Source organism: Coregonus clupeaformis, chromosome 11 (genome assembly GCF_020615455.1).
Source record: "Coregonus clupeaformis isolate EN_2021a chromosome 11, ASM2061545v1, whole genome shotgun sequence".
Taxonomy (NCBI): Eukaryota; Metazoa; Chordata; class Actinopteri; order Salmoniformes; family Salmonidae; genus Coregonus; species Coregonus clupeaformis.
Window position 1 is genome coordinate 16509374 of NC_059202.1, and position 26073 is coordinate 16535446.

Genomic DNA, 26073 nt, shown 5'->3' on the forward strand with positions numbered 1-26073 from the left:
TATATAAATGGATAATTTAATTAACCATAAATAGGTTTATTGGCATGGTTCATGAAATGGCATGTCTTTCAATTGAGCTAAGCACAATCACAATGGACGGTTTTTCAATGCTGAGATGGGACCTTGGGTTTGAAAGTTGGCAGAGTATCCAGCAGCTGCAGGTAAATAGTTAACACAATAGAAGTAACCTTAGCATTGTGATTATCCTTCACAACATACGGTATACAGGAACTTTAACCTCACAGCACTGTTATTACAATTTCCTAGGGACAGACATTCACCACTATTAAAGGGAAAACTACCCCAAAAACTACTCTCTGGAAATAAATCCACTGATTAAAACGGTAATAACAAAATGTTGAAGAAAGTACAGTATAATTAACAAAATAGTAAATATTAACCAGTGACTAATCTACTTAATAAGGATCTTGCTGGGTAAACATGGCAGTAATCCACAAAAATATACCTTTTTCTTGAATCTGGTGATGGTACAATACATACGTACTTAGCTACACCAAGGTGATAAATATTAAAGTTGCTATTTACATAACAAAATAAAACATTTGGCTCAAATTTAGAATTTTACAAACAGAACAGCAAGTGTTCATGGCTTTAGATATTGATTCAAGATCTGGCTTGCATGTCTTTATATTGGTTGTAACAGAGCACAGTAAAAACATAACTAAGATAAACAATTGTTTTTGAGAGAATTGCTGGAAACCATAGCTACAAAATAACAGAAATAAACATACAGTACAGCTTTGGCTTACATTACCAATGAATTGTTGGAGCAATGAGAAGATTTCTTACTATTACTATGCTACCAGTTCAACTGGATGATTTCCCATTATCTTAATTTCCCATATCAGATTATAAAATGAATATGTTATTATTGCAATATACTTTTTCCTATCTCTTTTAGAACTAATCACATGACTTTGAGCCATGTCCTTCCCATACATGATAGCTTTTCCTGTCTCAAACCCCACGAGAGAAATTCTACCTCTTTCAAATTAAAAACAACAACTCTGTTGTAGTGTCTCTAAGGTCGATTATGTTTTAAAATTAGATGTCACATCGATTTGATTTAATAATTTAATAGAAGAGACAAATTGAGTCAACATTGTATGAGATTAAAGGTGTATGTGGTTACATCATCATGTTGTGAAACATGAGCTCTAACAGTGGGCGCCACAAGCAGGGGCCCTCAGCCAATAGGCAACACTCTGACTTTCTTTGATTGTTTGCAACTTGCAACCACAACAGCAAAAACAGCAACTACAAGTAAGTGCCAGACTAGACCTGTGACTACAATAAACTAGATTGTTTAATATTTCTTTTTTTTCTCCTTTGAACATCGGACTCCTGCAAACATAATCTGATTCGCACCCAGTACCTGATAACGTCTGTTTGTGTACATAATTCAGTCCAACTACTTGAATGCTTTTCTTATTAATGTGAGACTTATTTAATTTAGATATGTCCTTTAATTGTATTTGCCATTCTCCTTCTTACAAAATGAAATGGAGTTAAATAATAATATTATAATGATAACTATCAGGACCTTTCCTACCCCCTCCATCTCTCCCCCATGTATATCCCCTCCCTCCCTCCCTCCCTCCCTCCCTCGGACTAGCTGGTGACTGGAGGCTTGACCAGGTGGCTCTATGTCACCCAGGTGTCCATGCGCATGCGCTTGACAGAAGGGCTCGCCCTGTTGTCCTCGGTGCCGGCTGGGGGTCTGCTCAGCCCCATGGAGGAGGAGTGGAAGTCTGGCCGGTGGTCCTCACGGTCGCTGCCGTCGTACGAGCTGCAGGAGGAGCTGAGGCTGTCCACTGGCGAGCTTCCCAGGTCCTGCCGGCTGGACGCCTGCTGCTGTTGCTGATGCCGCTGCTGTTGCTGCTGCTGGTGGAAGCCAGAGGGGGTGACGCGCTCCCGCGGAGGGGAGATTGGCTCTGACTTGATATTGATGTTTTGGCTGGTGTTGATAGAGAGGTTGGAGCCCTGAGGTAGGTGACCACCACCCCTGTGGAGAGGAACAGCATGGGCTCAGTGGCCATTTGGAAAGTGACATAGATCAGGTTCTTGGAGTGGTGGTTGGAAAAGGGATAGCTGAAGGAGTTCAAGCTATGTACTTTGAATGTGTATATAATGTGTGTGCATGTACTGTATATTCTATACATGAGTGTGGGTTTCTTAATGTGTGTGCATGTGTTTGCTAGTGTGTTACTCACACCAAAGAGCTGAGAGCTGCCTGACCCAGTTGATGTTGTTGCCATGCCGACATGGAGCCCAGAGAGAGCCCTGGAGAGCCAAAGCCCTGTAGGGAGGAGATCTCTGCACTGCTCAGGGAGTACTCTGCAACAACAACAGCACCAGAGAACAGTGAGTTACACACACTCCCCCTCCCACTGCTACTGCAGCAACACCTATCACCACAGGAGACCAGACCAATCAGTAACAGCCAAGCAGGCAGGGCTGAGGCAGCCGTGGCAAGGGACAGAGGGGTAGACTCACCGGTGTTGTAAGCGGTGGGCATGCCTGAGTAGACCAGGCCTTGGGGGGGCAGGCTGGGGGTGGTGACAGACACTACTGGGGTGGCCAGTGGCTGGGACTGGGAGCTGCTTAGCCTTTGGGTGTTCTGCAAACAGAACCGGGAAAAAACAGATTTCATGAACAAAGCAACATAGTATGGTATTAAAGGGCTTACTGTAGTGAACCCAAAGTATACAAAATGTCAGTTATAGATTACGTTTTAAAATGTTTTTAAGCACTAACTTGATAAAGACCATTAATATTGTGCCAGTGGACAAATGTGTTGCGATACTACTTTCAAACAAGAGGTGGCACTGTAGCTTCATGTCACATGTGTAGTTACAATCCAGATAACATATTGAGGCTTGTCATATGACAACGGCTTGACAATACACGCAATAAGCGTCAAACTCAATCCCATCAAGTAAAGACATTGCATGTTTTTGTCCAATATTGAGAAGAGGGCTGTTGTTTGTGGATGAATCTCTTAACAGATATGCAATGTAGGGATTATGGATTATACATAATCAGCAAAGGGAGTATAGTTTTGAAGTAAAATATTGTTTTACCATATACAGCAGTGGGATTGGTGCTGATATGCAATCTTTTTCGTATTCAATTTTCCTTACAAGCTAAGGCAAATGCTCTTCAGCACTCAAATTGTTTACAGAATGTGTATAAAGCAATGATCAATTCAATGGCTACCAAAAATTGCAGATTTCTTAAGACTAACACAAAAAGAGACAGGTCCTAAATTTGGACAATATACAGTAGCTACTACTAACTCCTTTAAAACCGCAATCCTGGGTGCAGTGGCTGGCATGCTATTCCAAGCACACAGTCACACACAACGCAGTGCCTTCAAGCAGCAGCAACAGGACCACACAAGCTCTGAGGCAGCCAACTACACTCATCAGGCCCACACACACACTGGCCTAATTTTCCACAATTTATAGATCTATGCATGCTTTATTAAAATCTTCTGAGGATATAACATTCTGTCCATTATGTACCTCTAATATCAACTTTGAATGCTACACTTGTTCGTTCTGATCTAAAAGTGAGACATACAGTGCATTCGGAAAGTATTCAGACCCCTTCCCTTTTTCTACATTTTGTTACGTTACATCCTTATTCTAAAATTGATTGAATTAAAAAACATTGTCATCAATCTATACACAATACCCCATAATGATAAAGCGAAAACAGGTTTTTTGAAATGTTTGCAAATGTATTACAAATAAAAACCAGAAACACCTTATTTACATAAATATTCAGACCCTTTGCTATGAGACTCAAAATTGAGCTCAGGTGCATCCTGTTTCCATTGATCATCCTTGAGATGTTTCTACAACTTGATTGGAGTCCACCTGTGGTAAATTCAATTGATTGGACATGATTTGGAAAGGCACACACCTGTCTATATAAGGTCCTACAGTTGACAGTGCATGTCAGAGCAGAAACCAAGACATGAGGTCGAAGGAATTGTCCGTAGAGCTCCGAAACAGGATTGTGTCGAGGCACAGATCTGGGGAAGGGTACCAAAAAATGTCTGCAGCATTGAAGGTCCCCAAGAACACAGTGGCCTCCATCATTCTTAAATGGAAGAAGTTTGGAACCACCAAGACTTTCTAGAGCTGGCCGCCCGGCCAAACTGAGCAATCAGGGGAGAAGGACCTTGGTCAGGGAGTTGACCAAGAACCCAATGGTCACTCTGACAGAGCTCCAGAGTTCCTCTGTGGAGATGGGAGAACCTTCCAGAAGGACAACCATCTCAGCAGCACTCCACCAATCAGGCCTTTATGGTAGAGTGGCCAGACGGAAGCCACTCCTCAGTAAAAGGCACATGACAGCCCGCTTGGAGTTTGCCAAAAGGCACCTAAAGGACTCTCAGACAAAGAGAAACAAGATTCTCTGCTCTGATGAAACCAAGATTGAACTCTTTGGCCTGAATGCCAAGCCTCATGTCTGGAGGAAACCTGGCACCATCCCTACAGTGAAGCATGGTGGTGGAAGCATCATGCTGTGGGGATGTTTTTCAGCGGCAGGGACTGGGAGACTAGTCAGGATCGAGGGAAAGATGAACAGAGCAAAGTACAGAGAGATCCTTGATGAAAACCTGCTCCAGAGCGCTCAGGACCTCAGACTGGGGCGAAGGTTCACCTTCCAACAGGACAATGACCCTAAGCACACAGCCAAGACAATGTAGAGTGGCTTCAGGACAAGTCTCTGAATGTCCTTGAGTGGTCCAGCCAGAGCCCGGAATTGAACCCGATCTAACATCTCTGGAGAGACCTGAAAATAGCTGTGCAGCGATGCTCCCCATCCAACCTGACAGAGCTTGAGAGGATCTGCATAGAAGAATGGGAGAAACTCCCCAAATACAGGTGTGCCAAGCTTGTAGCGTCATACCCAAGAAGACTCAAGGCTGTAATCTCTGCCAAAGATGCTTCAACAAAGTACTGAGTAAAGGGTCTGAATACTTATGTAAATGTTATATTTCCGTTTTTTATTTTCAATACATTTGCGAACATTTCTAAAAACCTGTTTTTGCTTTGTCATTATGAGGTATTGTGTGTAGAATGATGAAGAAAAAAACAATTTAATCTACTTTAGAATAAGGCTGTAACCTAACAAAATGTGGAAAAAGTCAACGGGTCTGAATACTTTCTGAAGGCACTGTATTTGCTAGCACCTGACGGATGCAAAATGATATTTAGCATGAGCTGGGTGGGAATAACATCAAGAGACACCTTTACTTAATCAGTGTAGCAAACACATAAGGCATATCCTTATCATATGATATGGTTACTTGTAATATAGTCCAGCTGAGGGTTACATTTGAGGCAATATTGCATCATGACAGTTTGATAAATATCCGCTGCTCATATTCTCTCCAACGAGGTGACATCATCAAAAGCAAGCTTCAATACAATCCCTCCCCATGAGAAAAATAAATCCTAGATCTGAAATCCCTTCTTGGGAAGTTACTTTGGAATTGTATTGATATTATGAAACCTTTCGTTTTCACTAAATAATATTTGATGATGTGTGTCCAAACTACTTTCTTGAAGTAACCAGACACAAGATTGATAATGACATGTTTGCTTGTTCTTGTGAACATGTGCATCGTGTGCTCACTCGCAAACAAACAGAAACACACACAAACCCCAGCAGGATGACTGGAATTCCCTGAACAACACATGGGAGTGGCGGTGCACCCCACATTAGACAGGTTGAGGCATCTTTAATAGGCCAGGCCTAAAACACGCAGTGACACACTGATGCTGCTGTTCATTTCTCAATTTAGTCTTTATAAAAAGAAAATGCATTCAATCAAATTAAATAAACTCAGTTCAAGTTATTCAAATCTACAGTTCAAGTACAGCTGTCACTCCTGAACACGTATTACTGATCTATCTGCCTCTTTCTGTTGTTACGATGAAATTTAAAGCGTGCTCATTCAGCCATTTTTCTCAGGCATTTCTTAAAACTCACCAAATCCATTTCCTCTTCCTCTGACTGCTCTCAACAGAAGAGAAGAAGAGAGGCAGGGTTACAAGAGAAGGTCAGGATAGCTTCTACAGTCACCCTTTTGATGTTGAAAACCAAAGTCCTAATTGCCTGATTGTATTCCACGAGTAAAAGTCATCTAGACGTGCCATTAAAAATTCCCTCTGTCCTCTGCTATTCATGTTACCTTGCGAAACCCTCTTTGTCAAATGCAATGTCAATCAATTTCTTTGCGGACTCATGAACTTCCCTGAAATACTTGAATGCAATACTGTACAATGCTTTGGATAAAAGTGTCTGCTAAATGACCATGTTATAACACTTTAGCATTGTGTTTGTGACCATTTCAGAGTTTGACTTATCATTTTGGATCCATCACTATTCGCTACTCAAAAGGTTACTGATGTAAAACCGAAATGGGTAAACTCTAAGGTAAGGAGTTTAAGTCAGCAAACACACTTCATGACTTGGACTTAACCTCACATTGAATAAGTTCTTAACCTCTCATGCATCAATACATAACTCTATCAATCTAATTACATCATCAATCCTGAGGGTATAACGTGACTCATTTGGAAGGCTCTCCACTTTCAAATAAACTGTGTTCAAGAAACTAAAACTGACTAGTTAGGTCAACTCAATGCAAACTGTAATGTAACAAAACCTTTGTAGCTCATGTAAAGTAGTCAACGAGGTAACAGTCAATGTAATATATTGATACAGTACTACTAAGCCTGCATATTGTGCATTTTTGTTTCACCTAGTAGATTACAGGGGTCTCTCTGTATGTGAGGCCTACTGTTCCGCTAGACAAGAGGCTAACTGGAAGCCCTTCTTCCATCTTCCCTGTGCTGAGGGACAGACTGCCCTGGCCAGGACTGTCTTAATACCCACACTCAATCAATATCGTCAGGAAGACACGACAAGGGCGACAAGATATTATCTGGCTCACACTGGGCCCCTGATTAAGCCTTCATCCTCACTCTGTCACACTGAGATGTGATTAATTTAATACCATTATGGCCTAATGACAGGCTGTCTGCAGACCTGCCAGCCCCCACAGCCTTAACCTATCTGGAACGTTGCGTTTACACTGACAGAGCAGAGCAGGCCCTCCCTTTCATCTCAATACTACTGACACATTCAGGACTTCTAAATTCTCTCTGTCTGAACCATTCTACCAGTTAGATCTAAAATAATGCTTTGTCTTTGTGAGGTGTGGAGCTCTACCACTTCCAGATGCTGGCATGGTAACAGTACCATACACGTGTTGATCCCCTGCTCCAGGCTGGTGGATGGATCAGGGGTGCCCACGCCACGGTAACCACAGGTATATTTACCAAACAACGCCTCCGTGTCTTGGAGGAACTCCCGTTGCTGAGAGCTCCAGCAACATGCAGGTTGGAAAGAGTCAATTACTGGCCAATTTCTGAATACTTTTTTCCCCTTTCTCTTTCTTCCCATTTTGATTTATGGCCATGGCAGTCTAGTGTAGCCTCAGGTGCTCAATGTGGTCAGAGCTCTCTGCACCTTAATTATAATAATTAGAGAGGGCCTATAATTTCAATATGAATAATTGAGTGACTGGGCCTCAGAAATATAGCCCAAGTAGCTATAGTGCTGTTTGTGTTCTTGGCACTGTCCAGAGTCTAGCTCCTGTAGGTGATCAAATAAGAACGAATGCCACTCGCTGATTTGTTGATGGAAGTGAATCTAAGCTGCACGTAAACCAGACCTACCAAGAAGAAAGAGGTCCTCAGACAGCACTGATATCCTCAGGCAGAGAGGACCTTGTCTCCTGCTCCAAAACATTTCCAACATTTCACGCTATACCACAATGATACCATCACGATCCTGTGAAGGGAAAATAAAACTCCCTCTGTTGCACACGTGAGGGGAAAGGAGAATGCTTCTGAGGCAGAATCTGAGCCGGCCCTGGGACTGAGAGAGATACAGAGTGTTCCTACAGTCTGCTCATGTGCAGTGAGGAGTGGGGACTGTAGGCTACTCACCAGTGGGGGCATCATGCCTTTGCTGGATGGGGGGATCACCACTCTCAGGTCTGGCTTGCGGTTTCCCATCCCCATGTTCACTCCAGGGGGCGGTGGAGACTTGGTGGGCATGACTTTCCCCAGGCCGTTCCCGCTGGGTGTGCCCAGGAGTCCCGGAGAGCCCCTGGAGTTGACAAAGCTGCTCCCTGGAGAGACACAGAGACAGAAGCCATCACGGGACTGTGAGCCACTACAACAACAGGCATCTGCCAAATCTCCAACCATTTAAAGCTGCATAGCTTGCTATAGCACGCAACGTTAAGTGTTCCCAACCCTCTGGGAAGTTTTAATAGACTCTGATAAGTTTCCTGCACATTTACCAAAATAAGACGTCCATTTCAGAATTGATGAGCCTTTCATTCTTGCTGTGAGTGACGATATCAAAGTCAACTCCTTATATCCTGGGATGAGGAGTAATTCACTTAACAAATGTACTGTGACTGCTGTTTAAGGTGGGAATAGCATGCCATTACAGTTGGGTAAAACACTTTGCTAAAAGATTATGGTATTTTATTTTAAGTGACAATATGGGAATACTATGTCTGTTTACGCAAGACTATCTATGTACTCATAGTACTGTATTCATAGTACTATATACATTTGTGTGAACTGTAATTTCATTTTTTACTCTAATGGTAGATTTACAGAAGAATGAGTCATAAGGCTGGTTTACCCCCCACCCAGAGTAATTTCCTGTGGCAGCAGCTCTAAAACAAAGTAAAAGAAAGCACAGGGTCAATGACACCATCTCAGAGCTGATCAGGAGAAGGACCAGTACAGTGCATGTCACACCATGCCTATATGGAATGGGACTGATGTGAGGTATATATCCAATGAAATCAATGAAATGCTATGCTATGGTATCAACGTGGGAGTATTAGCAAATTCAACAGCACTTTATAACTCGTTTTGATCCATTATTCATCTTGTTTGTATTTTTATTACAGATAGTAAAAAAATAACGAGAAACAGAGGGATGAAATAATCTATGCTATCTATTATTTCATCAACAGATCAGTGACACACTTCAACAAGTAACTGAGTACTCCATTGTGTTGTATAGAGCCCAGTGAAACACAAGCCAGCTGCAGAATAAGCAGGACCTCGCTCTGTGAAATAATGGAACAATCACCTCTCTAGCTACAGATAAGAACCCCCACAATACACGGCCAAATAAACAGTTATGGGACATACAATGGTATCTCACAGCTGAATCAACAGCATACGCAACGCAAGCTACTATCGCTCCCAGCACTCGCTTTCATCTTATACTGGAAGTGACTGCTGCAAAATCCAAGGTGCACGCATATAATTAGCAATGTAAATGCTCAAACCCTAAAAATAGCAGAACCTGCATTTGCTTATGGCAAAACATCCAATTCGTTAACATAAGCGTAGGTTCATTGGAGGACGAGTACAATCTGATTCAACAATAGTTGCAAAGAAAGTATCTTCACTATCGAAAATGTGATAAGTCAGTGTAAATCAGAATTATTTATTTCTGAGAAAGATACATTATTTTCTGAAAGGCAAACTCTGGTTGTGGATTTCCACACAGAGGTTTCTTCTCTTCTTGGCTCTACTCAGAAACCATTGTGGGAGTGGGCGGGCAAATCAAGTGAGGCAATATCTGGGCTGGTGTTTGGGAGGGGGAGGGTCCTATCTTGCTTGATATGACTGTAAAAGGTGCAGCAACATAGCTCTCTGATAATGATCAGAGGCCAATGATATCATCGCAGGGAATCCGTCCAAAATGAAAATCTTTTGTAGCACAACCGTGGATGTGTAGGCAGTAACTAGGGCCTAACGGAGGAGAAACATGCTCCTTGAAGCTAATTTGACATGGCCTACAGCCAGTTGTGCACAAAAGCAACATGCAGAATAACTGTAGTGTACATTTGTACAGACGACCATGCCTAAAAATTGCTGTTGAAGAAAATACTTAAATGTAATTAGTGCCAGCATCCTTTTTAGACCTTTAAATGGTTTCTAAATGGGGCACTTTTACAAGACAGAAACAACTATTTTTACCTCACAGAAAATTATCACAAGTGCAGAGCCAAGCCTTTTGGCAGAAACATCTTTGTGGATTTGTTTTCTGTGTGTTACCTGAACCAGAATGGTTCTTCTGCCATCAAATCCTCAGTGAATGACCCCAGGACATGTACAATATATTTTTAACAATATATATTTTAGTCATTAACACTGCCGACTGTGGGAGCAAGGTTACATAAGAGGTTGTCTGTCTGTACCACTCAAACATTTAGTTTTTATCTGAACATAAGACAAAATCAACTGTGTTGACTAAATTGTGCTTTCACTAGAATGAACCGTAGAGCAAGTGAGGCAGATCTGATCAGACCTGACTGTCATTAAGCAAACACCAGAGGAACTTGAGTCTCAGTGAGAGAAGAGAATACGCATTAATGAGAAAAGATTAATGGGTGTGAATCAAGCGCCTCTAATAGATTAAGTGGAAAGGAGAGCAAATTATAATTAATGAGCCTGGACAGAAACTGGGTGCTCTGGTATTGTTTTGGCTCAGGAAACAGAGCAGGGCCACAGTATGTGAGAGACTACAGTACAGTCACTCACTCGGTAGTTGTTCCAAGAACTCCAATCCATATTTCACTTGGAGGGCCCCTTAGTATAAAACAAATACAGTTTAGAATGCTTTTTAAAGGAAAAAAACACAAATTGGAAATGGTAATCCACTGGGAACACCAACGGCTTCCACGGTTCTCTAGAAATATAGAAATAATATGTTAAAATATACTTTTTGACACACAAACATCCCTTGTAATTGCTCTTCAAGAGACTGTAACTCTCCAGCATTAATGAAAGAATCTACACAACCTACAGGCATATTGCATAACAGAGAGAAGAGTGACATCCCTCACATACTGACAAGCTCTCATTCTTTATGGTCAACAGAGTGGGAATAGAGAGAGCGTGGAAAGAGTGGAACCGTGTGCAAAGCAGCCCTAATGCATTGAGCAGTATGACTTTATCACACAAACAGTTCCACATTGGATTGCTAATTAGGTGTGCAAATACGTATATATCACAGTTACTTTAATTACATCCATATCATTTATTTTTTACAAAGCATCCAAAGTTCACAGTCTTCTTGTGAGCCAAGGTCTACGTATTTGAATGAGAGCCAAAACTGATGGCTCATTCCAGACAGAACAATTTAAAATGAATTGCTATAAAAAACCTCTCTCTGAATATATATAATTAATATATAATTAAAATATAGCTACAACAATTTGCCTGCAAAACCAGAACACTGTACTTTGTGAGTGAATATTCAGACACTCACTAGCCTTATGTCATGGTCACCAAGACTCAGACTACTTTATGGAGCCCAGTGCTCTTCAAACATTATCTCAGTCCACTCTCCTTATCTATCATGATTCATGTCTGCAGAGCACTGGGACTGAGCCACTGCGAGACCTCTCCAGGAGGAATAGTGGAGCCCTTAATTCCCCCTTATTTAAGCACTGGCTTTTGTGCTCCTCATGTGCTAGATGAACCTCTCTGCCAAGCCTCATTTATCAGAGTTGAACACTGTGTACATTTAGCACTGCCTTTAATGTTCTAGGGGTGAAATTAATGTATGAAAATAGAAAATCCCATTTCGGCTTAACGTAAGATGTGGTGCATTAACAGAAACACACTTTCATGTTTTTGTTTTAATATTATTATGTTTTCGGATTGAAACCAGGCTCATGTTCATTCTGAATCAATACATACTCAATTCCAATCACATGGCAAAGACCTCTAATGTATTTCCTTCACACTGCTGCAGAAAGGAAACTATGACAACAGCTCCAAAAAGCTACAGCTTTCCAGCTGCAGTACTTACAGTGAGGGGAAATAGTATTTGATCCCCTGCTGATTTTGTACGTTTGCCCACTGACAAAGAAATGATCAGTCTATAATTTTAATGGTAGGATTATTTGAACAGTGAGAGACAGATTAACAACAACAAAATCCAGAAAAACGCATATCAAAAATGTTATCAATTGATTTGCATTTTAATGAGCGAAATAAGTATTTCACCCCCTCTCAATCAGAAAGATTTCTGGCTCCCAGGTGTCTTTTATACAGGTAACGAGCTGAGATTAGGAGCACACTCTTAAAGGGAGTGCTCCTAATCTCAGCTTGTTACCTGTATAAAAGACACCTGTCCACAGAAGCAATCAATCAATCAGATTCCAAACTCTCCACCATGGCCAAGACCAAAGAGCTCTCCAAGGATGTCAGGGACAAGATTGTAGACCTACACAAGGCTGGAATGGGCTACAAGACCATCGCCAAGCAGCTTGGTGAGAAGTTGACAACAGTTGGTGCGATTATTTGCAAATGGAATAAACACAAAATAACTGTCAATCTCCCTCGGCCTGGGGCTCCATGCAAGATCTCACCTCGTGGAGTTGCAATGATCATGAGAACGGTGAGGAATAAGCCCAGAACTACACGGGAGGATCTTGTCAATGATCTCAAGGCAGCTGGGACCATAGTCACCAACAAAACAATTGGTAACACACTACGCCGTGAAGGACTGGAATCCTGCAGCGCCCGCAAGGTCCCCCTGCTCAAGAAAGCACATATACAGTGGGGGGAAAAAGTATTTAGTCAGCCACCAATTGTGCAAGTTCTCCCACTTAAAGATGAGAGAGGCCTGTAATTTTCATCATAGGTACACGTCAACTATGACAGACAAATTGAGGCATTTTTTTCCAGAAAATCACATTGTAGGATTTTTTATGAATTTATTTGCAAATTATGGTGGAAAATAAGTATTTGGTCACCTACAAACAAGCAAGATTTCTGGCTCTCACAGACCTGTAACTTCTTCTTTAAGAGGCTCCTCTGTCCTCCACTCGTTACCCGTATTAATGGCACCTGTTTGAACTTATCAGTATAAAAGACACCTGTCCACAACCTCAAACAGTCACACTCCAAACTCCACTATGGCCAAGACCAAAGAGCTGTCAAAGGACACCAGAAACAAAATTGTAGACCTGCACCAGGCTGGGAAGACTGAATCTGCAATAGGTAAGCAGCTTGGTTTGAAGAAATCAACTGTGGGAGCAATTATTAGGAAATGGAAGACATACAAGACCACTGATAATCTCCCTCGATCTGGGGCTCCACGCAAGATCTCACCCCGTGGGGTCAAAATGATCACAAGAACGGTGAGCAAAAATCCCAGAACCACACGGGGGGACCTAGTGAATGACCTGCAGAGAGCTGGGACCAAAGTAACAAAGCCTACCATCAGTAACACACTACGCCGCCAGGGACTCAAATCCTGCAGTGCCAGACGTGTCCCCCTGCTTAAGCCAGTACATGTCCAGGCCCGTCTGAAGTTTGCTAGAGTGCATTTGGATGATCCAGAAGAGGATTGGGAGAATGTCATATGGTCAGATGAAACCAAAATATAACTTTTTGGTAAAAACTCAACTCGTCGTGTTTGGAGGACAAAGAATGCTGAGTTGCATCCAAAGAACACCATACCTACTGTGAAGCATGGGGGTGGAAACATCATGCTTTGGGGCTGTTTTTCTGCAAAGGGACCAGGACGACTGATCCGTGTAAAGGAAAGAATGAATGGGGCCATGTATCGTGAGATTCTGAGTGAAAACCTCCTTCCATCAGCAAGGGCATTGAAGATGAAACGTGGCTGGGTCTTTCAGCATGACAATGATCCCAAACACACCGCCCGGGCAACGAAGGAGTGGCTTTGTAATAAGCATTTTAAGGTCCTGGAGTTGCCTAGCCAGTCTCCAGATCTCAACCCCATAGAAAATCTTTGGAGGGAGTTGAAAGTCTGTGTTGCCCAGCGACAGCCCCAAAACATCACTGCTCTAGAGGAGATCTGCATGGAGGAATGGGCCAAAATACCAGCAACAGTGTATGAAAACATTGTGAAGACTTACAGAAAACGTTTGACCTGTGTCATTGCCAACAAAGGGTATATAACAAAGTATTGAGAAACTTTTGTTATTGACTAAATACTTATTTTCCACCATAGTTTGCAAATAAATTCATAAAAAATCCTACAATGTGATTTTCTGGATTTTCTTTTCTCATTTTGTCTGTCATAGTTGACGTGTACCTATGATGAAAATTACAGGCCTCTCTCATCTTTTTAAGTGGGAGAACTTGCACAATTGGTGGCTGACTAAATACTTTTTTTCCCCACTGTACATGCCCGTCTGAAGTTTGCCAGTGAACATCTGAATGATTCAGAGGAGAACTGGGTGAAAGTGTTGTGGTCAGATGAGACCAAAATTGAACTCTTTGGCATCAACTCAACTTGCCATGTTTGGAGGAGGAGGAATGCTGCCTATGACCCCAAGAACACCATCCCCACCGTCAAACATGGAGGTGGAAACATTATGCTTTGGGGGTGTTTTTCTGCTAAGGGGACAGGACAACTTCACCGCATCAAAGGGACGATGGATGGGGCCATGTACCGTCAAATCTTGGGTGAGAACCTCCTTCCCTCAGCCAGGGTATTGAAAATGGGTCGTAGATGGGTATTCCAGCATGACAATGACCCAAAACACACGGCCAAGGCAACAAAGGAGTGTCTCAAGAAGAAGCACATTAAGGTCCTGGAGTGGCCTAGCCAGTCTCCAGACCTTAATCCCATAGAAAATCTGTGGAGGGAGCTGAAGGTTCGAGTTGCCAAACGTCAGCCTCGAAACCTTAATGACTTGGAGAAGATCTGCAAAGAGGGGTGGGACAAAATCCCTCCTGAGATGTGTGCAAACCTGGTGGACAAATACAAGAAACGTCTGACCTCTGTGATTGCCAACAAGGGTTTTGCCACCAAGTACTAAGTCATGTTTTGCAGAGGGGTCAAATACTTATTTCCCTCATTAAAATGCAAATCAATTTATAACATTTTTGACATGCGTTTTTCTGGATTTTTTTGTTGTTATTCTGTCTCTCACTGTTCAAATAAACCTACCATTAAAATTATAGACTGATCATTTCTTTGTCAGTGGGCAAACGTACAAAATCAGCAGGGGATCAAATACTTTTTTCCCTCAGTGTATGCTTCCACATTGTGGAAGAGAGAAATGCTAAGGTGCAATGAGATGTCATGTCCATGGACATAATGATCCATTTGCACTTTGCCGGTGCATGTCAATATTAAGAGAGTTTTCATTCCGAGGACAAGAGCTGGCATTTCAGCTGGGATTAGGGTTCGGATCAGGGCCACCATTCCCGAGGCTTAATCATTGATCCTGACCATTTCCCAGGACATTCTCCATGCTGGTAAGCTCTTAGTAGCGATATCAAGCCACACCACCGACAGAGAAAAGATTGCAACCAGTACAAGACAGGAGCATTCCATCTGTTTGGTCCAAAAGGCCTCTCTTCTCCCAATAGCTACTGCTTGTGAAAAATCAGAGCTATGTAAGAAATGGCCATCTGACAGCAGCACTGAAAAGAGAGGTTTCTCTCCCATGCAGTCCGTCTCTGCTGTTCCACCCCGTTTGGTACATACAACCCCACAACCTTACCGCTTACCCAGCACAGGGTCAGGGCTCCGAGCACTGCCAAAGACCAAATACAGACAGACCAAACATTTCACATAGCCCTGACTCAGAGTATTGAATCACCTCACCAACCACTGACTCAAATTTATACCCAGCATGTCTAGGCTCATGATTCAGGACAGAATTACATTTAAGATCTATAGCTTTAAAGGAATACTTCGGGATTTTGGCAATTATCTACTTACCCAGAGTCAGATGAACTCATTGATACCATTTGTATGTCTCTGCATCCAGTATGAAGGAAGTTAGAGGTAGTTTCATCAGCTGTTACCATAGACTTCCAGTCATTGCGCTAGCGCTAGTTAGCAATTCCGCTAACGTTAGTAAGAAACTTCCTTCATAATGGCTTACATTTACATTTGAGTCTCTTAGCAGACACTCTTATCCAGAGCGACTTACAGGATAAATTAGAGTGTGCAAAGCTGTCATCAAGGCAAAGGGCGGCTATTTGAAGAATCTCAAATATAAAACACATTTTGATTTGTTTAACACTTTTTTGTTTACTACATGATTCCATATGTGTTATTTCATAGTTTTGATGTCTTTACTATTATTCTACAATGGAAAAAAATAAAATAAATAAAAACCCTTGAATGAGTAGGTGTGTCCAAACTTTTGACTGGTAGTGTATATATATATATACAATGCATTTGAAAAGTTTACAGACCCCTTGACTTTTTCCACATGTTCTTACGGTACAGCCTTATTCTAAAATTGATTAAATAAAACAATTTCCTAATCAATCTACACACAATACCCCATAATGACAAAGCAAAAACAGAAATACCATATTTACATAAGTATTCAGACCCTTTGCTATAAGACTCAAAATTGAACTCGGGTGCATCCTGTTTCCATTGATCATCCTTGAGATGTTTCTACAACTTGATTGGTGTCCACCTGTGGTAAATTAAATTGATTGGAAATTATTTGGAAAGGCACACACCTGTCTATATAAGGTCCCTCAGCTGACAGTGCATGTCAGAGCAAAAACCAAGTCATGAGGTCGAAGGAATTGTCCATAGAGCGCCGAGACAGGATTGTGTCGAGGCACAGATCTGGGGAAGGGTACTAAAAACATTCTACAGCATTGAACGTGTCCAAGAACACAGTGGCCTCCATCATTCTTAAATGGAAGAAGTTGGGAAGACACTTCCTAGAGCTGGCCACCTTGCCAAACTGAGCAATCAGGGGTCAGGGAGATGACTAAGAACCTGATGGTCACTCTGAAAGAGCTCCAGAGTTCCTCTGTGGAGATGGGAGAACCTTCCAGAAGGACAACCATCTCTGCAGCACTCCACCAATCAGGCCTTTATGGTAGAGTGGCCAGACAGAAGCCACTCCTCAGTAAAAGGCACATGACAGCCCTCTTGGAATTTGCCAAAAGTCACCTAAAGACTCTCAGACCATGAGAAACAATATTCTCTGGTCTGATGAAACCAAGACTGAACTATTTGGCCTGAATGCCAAGCGTCACGTCTGGAGGAAACCTGGCACCATCCCTACGGTGAAGCATGGTGGTGGCAGCATCATGCTGTTGGGATGTTTTTCAGCGGCAGGGACTGGGAGACTAGTCAGGATCGAGGGAAAGATGAACGGAGCAAAGTACAGAGAGGTCCTTGTTGAAAACCTGCTCCAGACTGCTCAGGACCTCAGACTGGGGTGAAGATTCACCTTCCAACAGGACAAGACCCTAAGCACACAGCCAAGACAACGCAGGAGTGGCGCACAAGTCTCTGAATGTCCTTGAGTGGCCCAGCCGGCGCCCGGACTTGAACCCGATCTAACATCTCTGGAGAGACCTGAAAATAGCTGTGCAGTGACGCTCCCCATCCAATCTGACAGAGCTTGAGAGGATCTGCAGAGAAGAATGGGATAAACTCCCCAAATACAGGTGTGCCAAGCTTGTAGCGTCATACCCAAGAATACTCGAGGCTGTAATCTCTGCCAAAGGTGCTTCAACAAAGTACTGAGTAAAGGGTCTGAACACTTATGTAAATGTGATATTTCCGTTTGTATTTTTAACGAATTTGCAAACATTTCTAAAAACCTGTTTTTGCTTTGTCATTATGGAGTACTGTGTGTAGATTGATGAGGGAAAAAAACGATTTAATAAATTTTTGAATAAGGCTGTAACGTAACAAAATGTGGATAAAGTCAAGGGGTCTGAATACTTTCCGAATGCACTGTATATATATAAAACAATATAAAAATCTACGTTTATTGGTCGCATACACAGATTTGCAGATTTTATCGCAGGTGCTTGTGTTTCTGACTAGGTATCCACTTTCACTTTCCCTAATATTGTATCATATGAGTGGCCTGCTTGGCAAGGAAAGAGGTTAATGTCCACCTGCCTCTGCCTCTCACACAGCACATAGCAGCCATGACAGGCTGTCCGGTCATTGTGTACAGAGGACTTAGAGGGATGTCATGGCCGGAATACCTCCAGGGTTCTGCTGGCCTAGGCATCTTGCAGGCTCTCTCCAGCCACATAAGGGCTGCCTTGTTACTTACTGGGAAAAACAGATGCACCTGTCCATTGAGAACAAGAGGCAGTCTTGCTCTGTTATTATCCAGGAGGAACAGTTGGACGTGTGATCTTCCTGGTGTCCTTGGTGGTTGGATTGTGTGTTACTATAGCGGCGGACCAGACATTAGCAGCTGTCGCCATTTTCCTCTGTTGCTGTACTCAACCATCTATTCCTCTTCTTTGGAACAAATTGCCAAAAAAAGATCTGTCCCTCTGGTCTTGGAGCCTTGGATGCATCATTACCCCAACCTGTCTAGCTGCAGTCTGAATAACACACTGAACACTGTGAACACTGAACAGGGTGTTGAGGATAGAAAAGAACATGCTGACTCTGCTTGGCTGTCTTGCTATACAGTAAGGACAGTGTCCCATCACTCTAACCTGCATATGAAGACCACGTCAACCCCCTTTAAAGGTCCACTATGCAGAAATCGCTCCGTAATTTCCTGGTTGCTAAAATTCTAATAGTTTGCCTCATTTCAGTTAGTGTAGAGAATCATTTTACCATCTAAACCGCTGTGAAATATAATTTCAATAATCAAAAATATTGTATTTTCAGCTTTATGAAGCTGGTGTACAAAACCGAAAGTAAAACATGCAAAAACTAAACTTAACAACGGGAAGCACAGAAATAGCACACATAGAACAGATCTACCGCTTCTTAGACTTGCTTTCAATGAGAATGACAGATCTATAACTCACATTTCTATGGGAATTTGGTCTGGTCGGCCAAAAAGTTACATTTTGCAGCTTTAATGTTCCCAATACTCACATTCAGATAACAAATACAGTCCCCTCGAATGTAATGAAGTGTGCCAAAAAGCATGGAATGACCAACTGAAACTGACAAGAGCAGCCTTTGACCATGTCGTAGGCACATGTATGCAGCCGGTTGAGCTGAGGGCCTGTTGGGCAGAGCCACAGTGAGCTAATCAGTACCTCCTGGAGGACCTACTGTACCCACTGGGCTGGGGCCCATGCCAGGTCTGTCCTGCCCAGCATGCCAGCTAATGAGATGCATGAAATGATATGATTAACCATCTGCATCCTTCAGCTGGGAGCCCGGGAACAGTCTGGGTAAAGCACTCAATTCTTCCAAAGATGCTGTACTCATACTCCAGAATACATGGAATGTAGAATGCTTACTCATCTTTTTGTCAAGCAAAACGTTTTGTGGAAGGTAATAAGCAGCGCACAGACCACCTCGCACTCTCAACTACAGTTTCCTTGTAGGCCTATTTGGTGGGCAAACCAGGATAACAACCTCTCCCTCAACGTGTGGTGCCAGGATAACAACCTCTACCTCAATGTGATCAAGACATCTCCAGGAGATGATTGTGGACTACAGAAAAAAAAAAGAGGACTGAGCACGCCCCCATTCTCATCGACAGGGCTGTAGTGGAACAGATGAGAGCTTCAAGTACCTTGGTGTCCACATCACCAACAAACTATCATGGTCCAAACACACCAAGACAGTCGTGAAGAGGGCACGACAAAGCCTATTCCCCCTCAGGAGACTGAAAAGATTTGGCATGGGTCCTCAGATCCTCAAAAAGTTATACAGCTGCACCATCGAGAGCATCCTGACTGGTTGCATCACCACCTGGTATGGCAACTGCTCTGCCTCTGACCGCAAGGCACTACAGAGGGTAGTGCGTACGGCCCAGTACATCACTGCGGCCAAGCTTCCTGCCATCCAGGACCTCTATACCAGGCGGTGTCAGAGGAAGGCCCTAAAAATTGTCAAAGACTCCAGCCACCCTAGTCATAGACTGTTCTCTCTGCTACCGCACGGCAAGCGGTACCGGAGCGCCAAGTCTAGGTCCAAAAGGCTTCTTAACAGCTTCTACACCCAAGCCATAAGACTACTGAACAGCTAATCATGGATACCCAGACTATTTGCATTGAACGTAAACATATTTATTTCATACTTAAATAAATGTTTTTGCCCCATCATTTTTGGGTTTTTTTCATTGATAAATAAATGTTTTATAGTGAATGGTTGGTGTTAATGGATGGTGTAAAAGTAAATAATACAAAAATACTGTACATTCCTTAAAACAAAAATACATTGTAGAAACTAGATGTAGGCCTAGATATAGTATAGGCTGGTTTTAGCCTTCAGCCTTTATATAACCATATCAACAAATGTATATACAATATTCTGCCCATATGAAGGAACCTATTATGTTTGTAGCCATACGTGATTTAATGAAAAGCAGTAAACATACCTACCCGTATGAACGAATGTAGGGCTATAGGCTATACAATATTAATAGCCATACATGATTTAATGAAAAGCAGTAAACATACACATTGTTTTACATTCTTTAGTAACAGACTCATAAACACAATCATGCAATAGGCTACAGCTCGCTTCACAGCTTCCCTGGGAAATTCAACGTATTGTAGCCTCACGTGGACAAAATAGCAGCGGAGGAAGGCGTTCGCTTCTGCTGCAGTGTTCACGGTCAATGTTCACTGTAAAATATAACGCGTTGCAGCGGTGGTTCGATGTAGAATACATGGAACAACATCAAGCTGTGAACCACTTCCACCACTTCTTCCACTACTGGGAGCATCAAACCGTGGGAATTCATTCTCTCTGGTTCTATGGCGAGTAGGGCATTGGCCCTATCCTTACTCACTTTGTGCAGTCATCCAAGGCAACGTTATCAAATAATGCCCCTAAGTCAGAGTGTTTTCTTTAAGGCAACAACGCCAGTATCCCATGGTTTGTAAAGGGAAATTCTCAGGTCCACATTTTAGTACTCTGACCACATCACAATCAGCAGCCTTGCTTTTGTATACATATTGAGGTAATAACCTACTACAAGGAGCTGAACGACAACATGTTATTTACCTGTGAATCTACCCACTCAATGGGTGCACATACATTGCTGTATGTGTTTGGGTACAGCAGGTACTTTACAGGCACAGTGCACATGAATTCAGCTGGGAGCTGGATGAATAAGGTGGCAGTAAGGCTAAAGACAGCTTTCAGTGTCTCTCCAGAGAATATACATTTTATTTTACCTGGCTAGGTGTTCATTGTGTTGTTGTGGTTAATACCTTTCATGTGACTTCCAAGCAATACTAAAGCCATACATACTTATTTCGAATTCAGATGGACTTCAAGCATAGTGCTATTTTTACCATGATACCTCTGCATCTCTGCATCCTGCTGAGGCATGGACTGGCTTAATACACAGACCCCTCTGCACAACATGGAGGAGGTACAGTTGAAGTCGGAAGTTTACATACACCTTAGCCAAATACATTTAAACTCAGTTTTTCACAATTCTTGACATTTAATCCTAGTAAATATTCCCTGTCTTAGGTCAGTTAGGATCACCACTTTATTTTAAGAATGTGAAATGTCAGAATAATAGTAGAGAGAATGATTTATTTCAGTTTTTATTTCATCACATTCCCAGTGGGTCAGAAGTTTACATACACTCAATTAGTATTTGGTAGCATTGCCTTTAAATTGTTTAACTTGGGTCAAACGTTTCGGGTAGCCTTCCACAAGCTTCCCACAATAAGTTGGGTGACTTTTGGCCCATTCCTCCTGACAAAGCTGGTGTAACTGAGTCAGGTTTGTAGGCCTCCTTGCTTGCACACGCTTTTTCAGTTCTGCCCACAAATGTTCTATAGGATTGAGGTCAGGGCTTTGTGATGGCCACTCCAATACCTTGACTTTGTTGTCCTTAAGCCATTTTGCCACAACTTTGGAAGGATGCTTGGGGTCATTGTCCATTTGGAAGAACCATTTGCGACCAAGCTTTAACTTCCTGACTGATGTCTTAAGATGTTGCTTCAATATATCCACATCATTGTCCTTCCTCATGATGCCATCTATTTTGTGAAGTGCACCAGTCCCTCCTGCAGCAAAGCACCCGCACAGCATGATGCTGCCACCCCCGTGCTTCATGGTTGGGATGGTGTTCTTCGGCTTGCAATCAACCCCCTTTTTCTTCCAAACATAACGATGGTCATTATGGCCAAACAGCTCTATTTTTGTTTCATCAGACCAGAGGACATTTCTCCAAAAAGTACGATCTTTGTCCCCATGTGCAGTTGGTCCTTTGCTGTTGTTCTGGGATTGATTTGCACTTTTTGCACCAGAGTACGTTAATCTCTAGGAGACAGAACGTGTCTCCTTCCTGAGTGGTATGACGGCTGCGTGGTCCCATGGTGTTTATACTTGCATAATATTGTTTGTACAGATGAACGTGGTACCTTCAGGCGTTTGGAAATTGCTCCAAGGGATGAACCAGACTTGTGGAGGTCTACCATTTTTTCCCTGAGGTCTTGGCTGATTTCTTTTGATTTTGAAATACATCCACAGGTACACCTCCAATTGACTCAAATGATGTCAATTAGCCTATCAGAAGCTTCTAAAGCCATGACATCATTTTCTGGAATTTTCCAAGCTGTTTAAAGGCACCGTCAACTTAGTGTATGTAAACTTCTGACCCACTGGAATTGTGATACAGTGAATTATAAGTGAAATAATCTGTCTGTAAACAATTGTTGGAAAAATTACTTGTATAATGCACAAAGTAGATGTCCTAACCGACTTGTCAAAACTATAGTTTGTTAACAAGAAAAACTAGTTTTAATGACTCCAACCTAAGTGTATGTAAACTTTCAACTTCAACTGTAGCTATGGTGACCTCTGTCAAAACAGGACTAGTTCATCCCACTTTCTCAAATTTGTACAATAAAGTATACAAAAGGTGTGAAACATGACAGTCATAATGCAGCCATTACGAAAACAGAGTGGTAACCATGTGGTAACATCCCACTGTGCAAAAACTGGTTGAATCAACATTGTTTCCATGTAATTTCAACAACAAAATGTAATGTGATGATGTTGAATCAATGTGAGAAACGGATTGGATTTGCAAAAAGTCTTCAACGTAAGGGAATTTCTTCCTTTTTTCAACCAACTGTTAACCTAAATCCAATGAAATGGTGAAATGTTTTGGAGATTTCACATTCAATCCACGTTAGTTGAAAACTCAACCAAATGTAAATCAAAACTAGACGTTGAATTGACGTCTGTGTCCAGTGGGATGAGCTCACTGACACCACTGGACCATGAAAAATTCCTTCAATTAAGTGGGACTTTTCTCATAATTAACTAGATGCAAATAGGCCCATTGCAAACATATCACATATTAGGCAAATATCGAGCAACATATACAGTGGGGAAAAAAAGTATTTATTCAGCCACCAATTGTGCAAGTTCTCCCACTTAAAAAGATGAGAGAGGCCTGTCATTTTCATCATAGGTACACGTCAACTATGACAGACAAATTGAGATTTTTTTTCTCCAGAAAATCACATTGTAGGATTTTTTATGAATTTATTTGCAAATTATGGTGGAAAATCAGTATTTGGTCACCTACAAACAAGCAAGATTTCTGGCTCTCACAGACCTGTAACTTCTTCTTTAAGAGGCTCCTCTGTCCTCCACTCGTTACCTGTATTAATGGCACCTGTTTGAACTTGTTATCAGTATAAAAGACACCTGTCCACAACCTCAAACAGTCACACTCCAAACTCCACTATGGCCAAGACCAAAGAGCTGTCAAAGGACACCAGAAACAAAATTGTAGACCTGCACCAGGCTGGGAAGACTGAATCTGCAATAGGTAAGCAACTTGGTTTGAAGAAATCAACTGTGGGAGCAATTATTAGGAAATGGAAGACATACAAGACCACTGATAATCTCCCTCGATCTGGGGCTCCACGCAAGATCTCACCCCGTGGGGTCAGAATGATCACAAGAACGGTGAGCAAAAATCCCAGAACCACACGGGGGGACCTAGTGAATGACCTGCAGAGAGCTGGGACCAAAGTAACAAAGCCTACCATCAGTAACACACTATGCCGCCAGGGACTCAAATCCTGCAGTGCTAGACATGTCCCCCTGCTTAAGCCAGTACATGTCCAGGCCCGTCTGAAGTTTGCTAGAGTGCATTTGGATGATCCAGAAGAGGATTGGGAGAATGTCATATGGTCAGATGAAACCAAAATATAACTTTTTGGTAAAAACTCAACTCGTCGTGTTTGGAGGACAAAGAATGCTGAGTTGCATCCAAAGAACACCATACCTACTGTGAAGCATGGGGGTGGAAACATCATGCTTTGGGGCTGTTTTTCTGCAAAGGGACCAGGACGACTGAACCGTGTAAAAAAAATCCAACAATGTGATTTTCTGGATTTTTTTTTCTCATTTTGTCTGTCATAGTTGACGTGTACCTATGATGAAAGTTACAGGCCTCTCTCATCTTTTTAAGTGGGAGAACTTGCACAATTGGTGGCTGACTAAATACTTTTTTCCCCCACTGTATCTGAAAGCTCAAGTGTGAAATTGGTAGATAAAAACCTGAATCTTTGTATGTACTGTAGAGTCAGATGTAGTGAAAACAACAGTGAGATGTAGTGGTACTGACCCGCATTGCCTTGAGTGGGGGGCCTCTGCTGGCCCCCGCTGGAGCCCACGTTTCTGTGTAAGGAGGACTGAGGGGGGGGGAGCATCCCGCTGTCACTCAGAGAGGCTGCGGCCTGGGCCAGGGCCTGGCTGCTCATGGATCCTCCTGGGTGGTAGGACATGGTGTTCTGGTTGGAGACCGGAACTGCCACATGCATGGGGAAGTTCTGCTGGGGCAGCGCTGTGGGCTACAGGAGGGAAACACAGAGACATGGGGAGAATCAAAGACTTGGCGCTGGGCTGAGGGTCACATGGGGAAGGAGATGGCAGAGATGGCATCTCTGATGGTGCCACATCAATCACATTGGTATGGTTAACAGAGCAGTCCTATTCACTGATGGTAAACAAACAGCTCTATGCTGCATCTGGCAACCTGTTCATGTTCCAAATCCAGGTTGATTGGATGCTGGCATAAGCCTGTATAATATATAAATACTAATGCATAAAATGTACAAATGACCACTATAACAATAATTTTGCTATTTAAAAACATCACACATCACTAAAAACAAAACATGCACATTAGCAAGTGTCTTGTACCAGGTGTTCAGACTTGCATTGTAATAGTCAGCACTGCAGATCATCAATGTTTCTTATTTTTATCAGGATAGTGTAATTGTGTAATTTCCCAAAATATAAATCAATTTTGGATCAAAACTCCATGTCTGTGCAGTGCAGTGCTGACAATCCAAAGAGTGTTTGAGAGTAACTGGTGACAGTGAGACCACTCCATTCACAGCATAGTCCAGTGAGACAGTCAGTTAGTGATATTATTAGTGTGTTAATTGCAAACAATGGTGCTCTCCATGTCAGAATTAGAGAGAAAACAACAGTTGAAGCACTATACTTTATGCAGGATTCTATGATTGCCACCCGCAATAAGATCACTATTGTCTTAAGGTAAACCTCTGTGTAATTCCAGGGTACTTTGGTCACCTCCAGTCTGATAGCAGCTCGATGAAAGAGTGGAAAATACGCAGTGATAGTCCACTGATGTTGTGCTTTGGTGAATACTGATTGAATTGCCCACGTGAATGGAGGACACACCAAGTTGAGGCACCAGGAGAGATCATACAATGAGCAAAGGGGGGAGGGGGAGATAAAATAAATGATCCTCTCCCTCGCCAAATGATCCAGGCACTGTTGGACTAAAAGAGATTTAATTTCTTGATCTGCTTGGGGGTGAAAATTGGGTTTTGGGAAAATCACCAAAGCTACAGAACCAGTCAATATTTAAGCCAGTGGGGATACATGGAGGATCTTCCTTTTTTTTTTAGGGGGAAATCTTCTCTTCCGGAAAATAACAAAAATGCACTTTCCTTTTCCTATAGTTTTCAATGTGATCTTCCC

At 42.4% G+C, this 26073-nt stretch overlaps 1 protein-coding gene across 8 annotated transcripts in view; it reads right to left on the bottom strand.

The window, feature by feature from the left end:
* Positions 1 to 1624: 1624 nt before the first annotated feature.
* Positions 1625 to 26073, bottom strand: part of LOC121576626 (myocyte-specific enhancer factor 2A) — a 120629-nt gene continuing 96180 nt past the window's right edge. For 6 of the 8 annotated variants that reach the window (XM_041889925.2, XM_041889926.2, XM_041889931.2 and 3 more), the window contains 6 exons: positions 24686 to 24911; positions 8061 to 8245; positions 6034 to 6057; positions 2518 to 2641; positions 2235 to 2358; positions 1625 to 2026 (listed from right to left, as the gene is read on the bottom strand). In XM_041889925.2, coding sequence (XP_041745859.2) covers positions 1666 to 2026; positions 2235 to 2358; positions 2518 to 2641; positions 6034 to 6057; positions 8061 to 8245; positions 24686 to 24911 — 1044 coding nt within the window. In that variant the 3' untranslated portion in view covers positions 1625 to 1665. The remainder of the gene's footprint in view (positions 2027 to 2234; positions 2359 to 2517; positions 2642 to 6033; positions 6058 to 8060; positions 8246 to 24685; positions 24912 to 26073) is intronic. The other 2 variants (XM_041889930.2, XM_041889928.2) reach the window with 1 other exon arrangement.